Source organism: Rhea americana, unplaced genomic scaffold (assembly GCF_003343005.1).
Source record: "Rhea americana isolate MKP2758 unplaced genomic scaffold, rheAme1 scaffold_1295, whole genome shotgun sequence".
NCBI classification, from domain to species: domain Eukaryota; kingdom Metazoa; phylum Chordata; class Aves; order Rheiformes; family Rheidae; genus Rhea; species Rhea americana.
In genome coordinates, this window is record NW_028185367.1 from 2877 (window position 1) to 4026 (window position 1150).

The following is a 1150-nucleotide window of genomic DNA, read 5'->3' on the forward strand; positions in this document are numbered from 1 at the left end:
CCCCCGCCGGCGCCACTCACGTCGAAAGCCTTCGCGGCGCCCCGGCTCACGCACAGCCCGTTGCGGCAGATCTTGCCGGAGCCGCACGGCGTGCCGTCGGCCCAGGGGAAGTGCTTGGTCTGGCACAGCGAGCGCCCGTTGACGTGGCCGGTGCACCAGAGCGAAGCGCAGGGAGGTTGCGGGCTGGGGCAGTGACGCGATTCGAGACCGAAAGCGAGCTGGCACTGCCGGTCGGCGTCGTACTCGCTGCCCGGCAGCGCCGAAGGCAACCGCAACCACTCCGGAGGCTTGTCCAGGAGGCAGCGACCTGCGGAGGCGGCGGAGAGGCCGTCAGGCTTCCCGGGAGCGAGCGGCGCGCCGCCGGCGCGGCTCTCCTCCCCGCCGGCCTACCGTGCCCGTTGTCCAAGAAATCGGTGATGAAGCGAGCGCTGCAAGGGGACCACGTCTCGTCGGGGTCCACGGAGGACATCACCGGGGCCATCATGCGGCGCGAGGAGCCCGAGCGGCGGTTCAGCTCCTCGCACGCCTTGGAGTCGTCGTGCAGCATGTTGAAGACGTGGCCTGGGACGGCGCGAAGGTTTGAGCCGGGGGGCCCCCCACGCCGGCGGCGCGGCGCCTCGCCCTCCCCGCCCCTTCCTCCCCGCGGCCTCACCGAGCTCGTGGGCGGCCGTGAAAGCCGCCTGCAGCCCGTCGTCCTCCACGATGGAGCAGCTCCGCGCGGGGTTGCAGACGGTGCCCACGTCGGCCATGCCCAGCGTGTTGCAGGTGGCYGCGCCGCACAGGTCCTGGTTGGAGGGGGGGGGGGACACAACGCCGCGGCTTGGTGGTGGAGCAGGATGGGGGGTGCCCTGCCAGAAGCCCCCCGCCGGCACCCAGGGGTGTCTAGGGACCCCATCCAGCATCCAAATGTCTTAGGGGTCACCCAGGAATCCAGCCAGCACCCAAACACCTTYGGACACGTCTCATGGATCCCAACCAGCATCATGACGCCTCCCTCCRCGCCACACCCCAGCCAGCACCCTACAGCCCTGGGACACATCGCAAGGGATCCCAACCAGCACCCAAACACCCTGCAACAGGGATCCAGCCAACACCCAATGGGCCCATAGGGGCCACCTAGAAACCCCAGCCAGCACCACACCACCCTGAG

The 1150-nt window shown here is 70.1% G+C and overlaps 1 protein-coding gene across 1 annotated transcript; it reads right to left on the reverse strand.

Moving 5' to 3' along the window:
* Window positions 1–5: 5 nt before the first annotated feature.
* Window positions 6–807, reverse strand: LOC146600040 (A disintegrin and metalloproteinase with thrombospondin motifs 4-like; the record flags this gene model as incomplete). Its single annotated transcript, XM_085326251.1, has 3 exons — window positions 653–807; window positions 391–561; window positions 6–307 (listed from the first exon to the last, which is right to left on the reverse strand). Coding segments are annotated over exons 1-3 (570 nt in total), but the record flags the coding sequence as incomplete, so codon positions are not given.
* Window positions 808–1150: the final 343 nt, after the last annotated feature.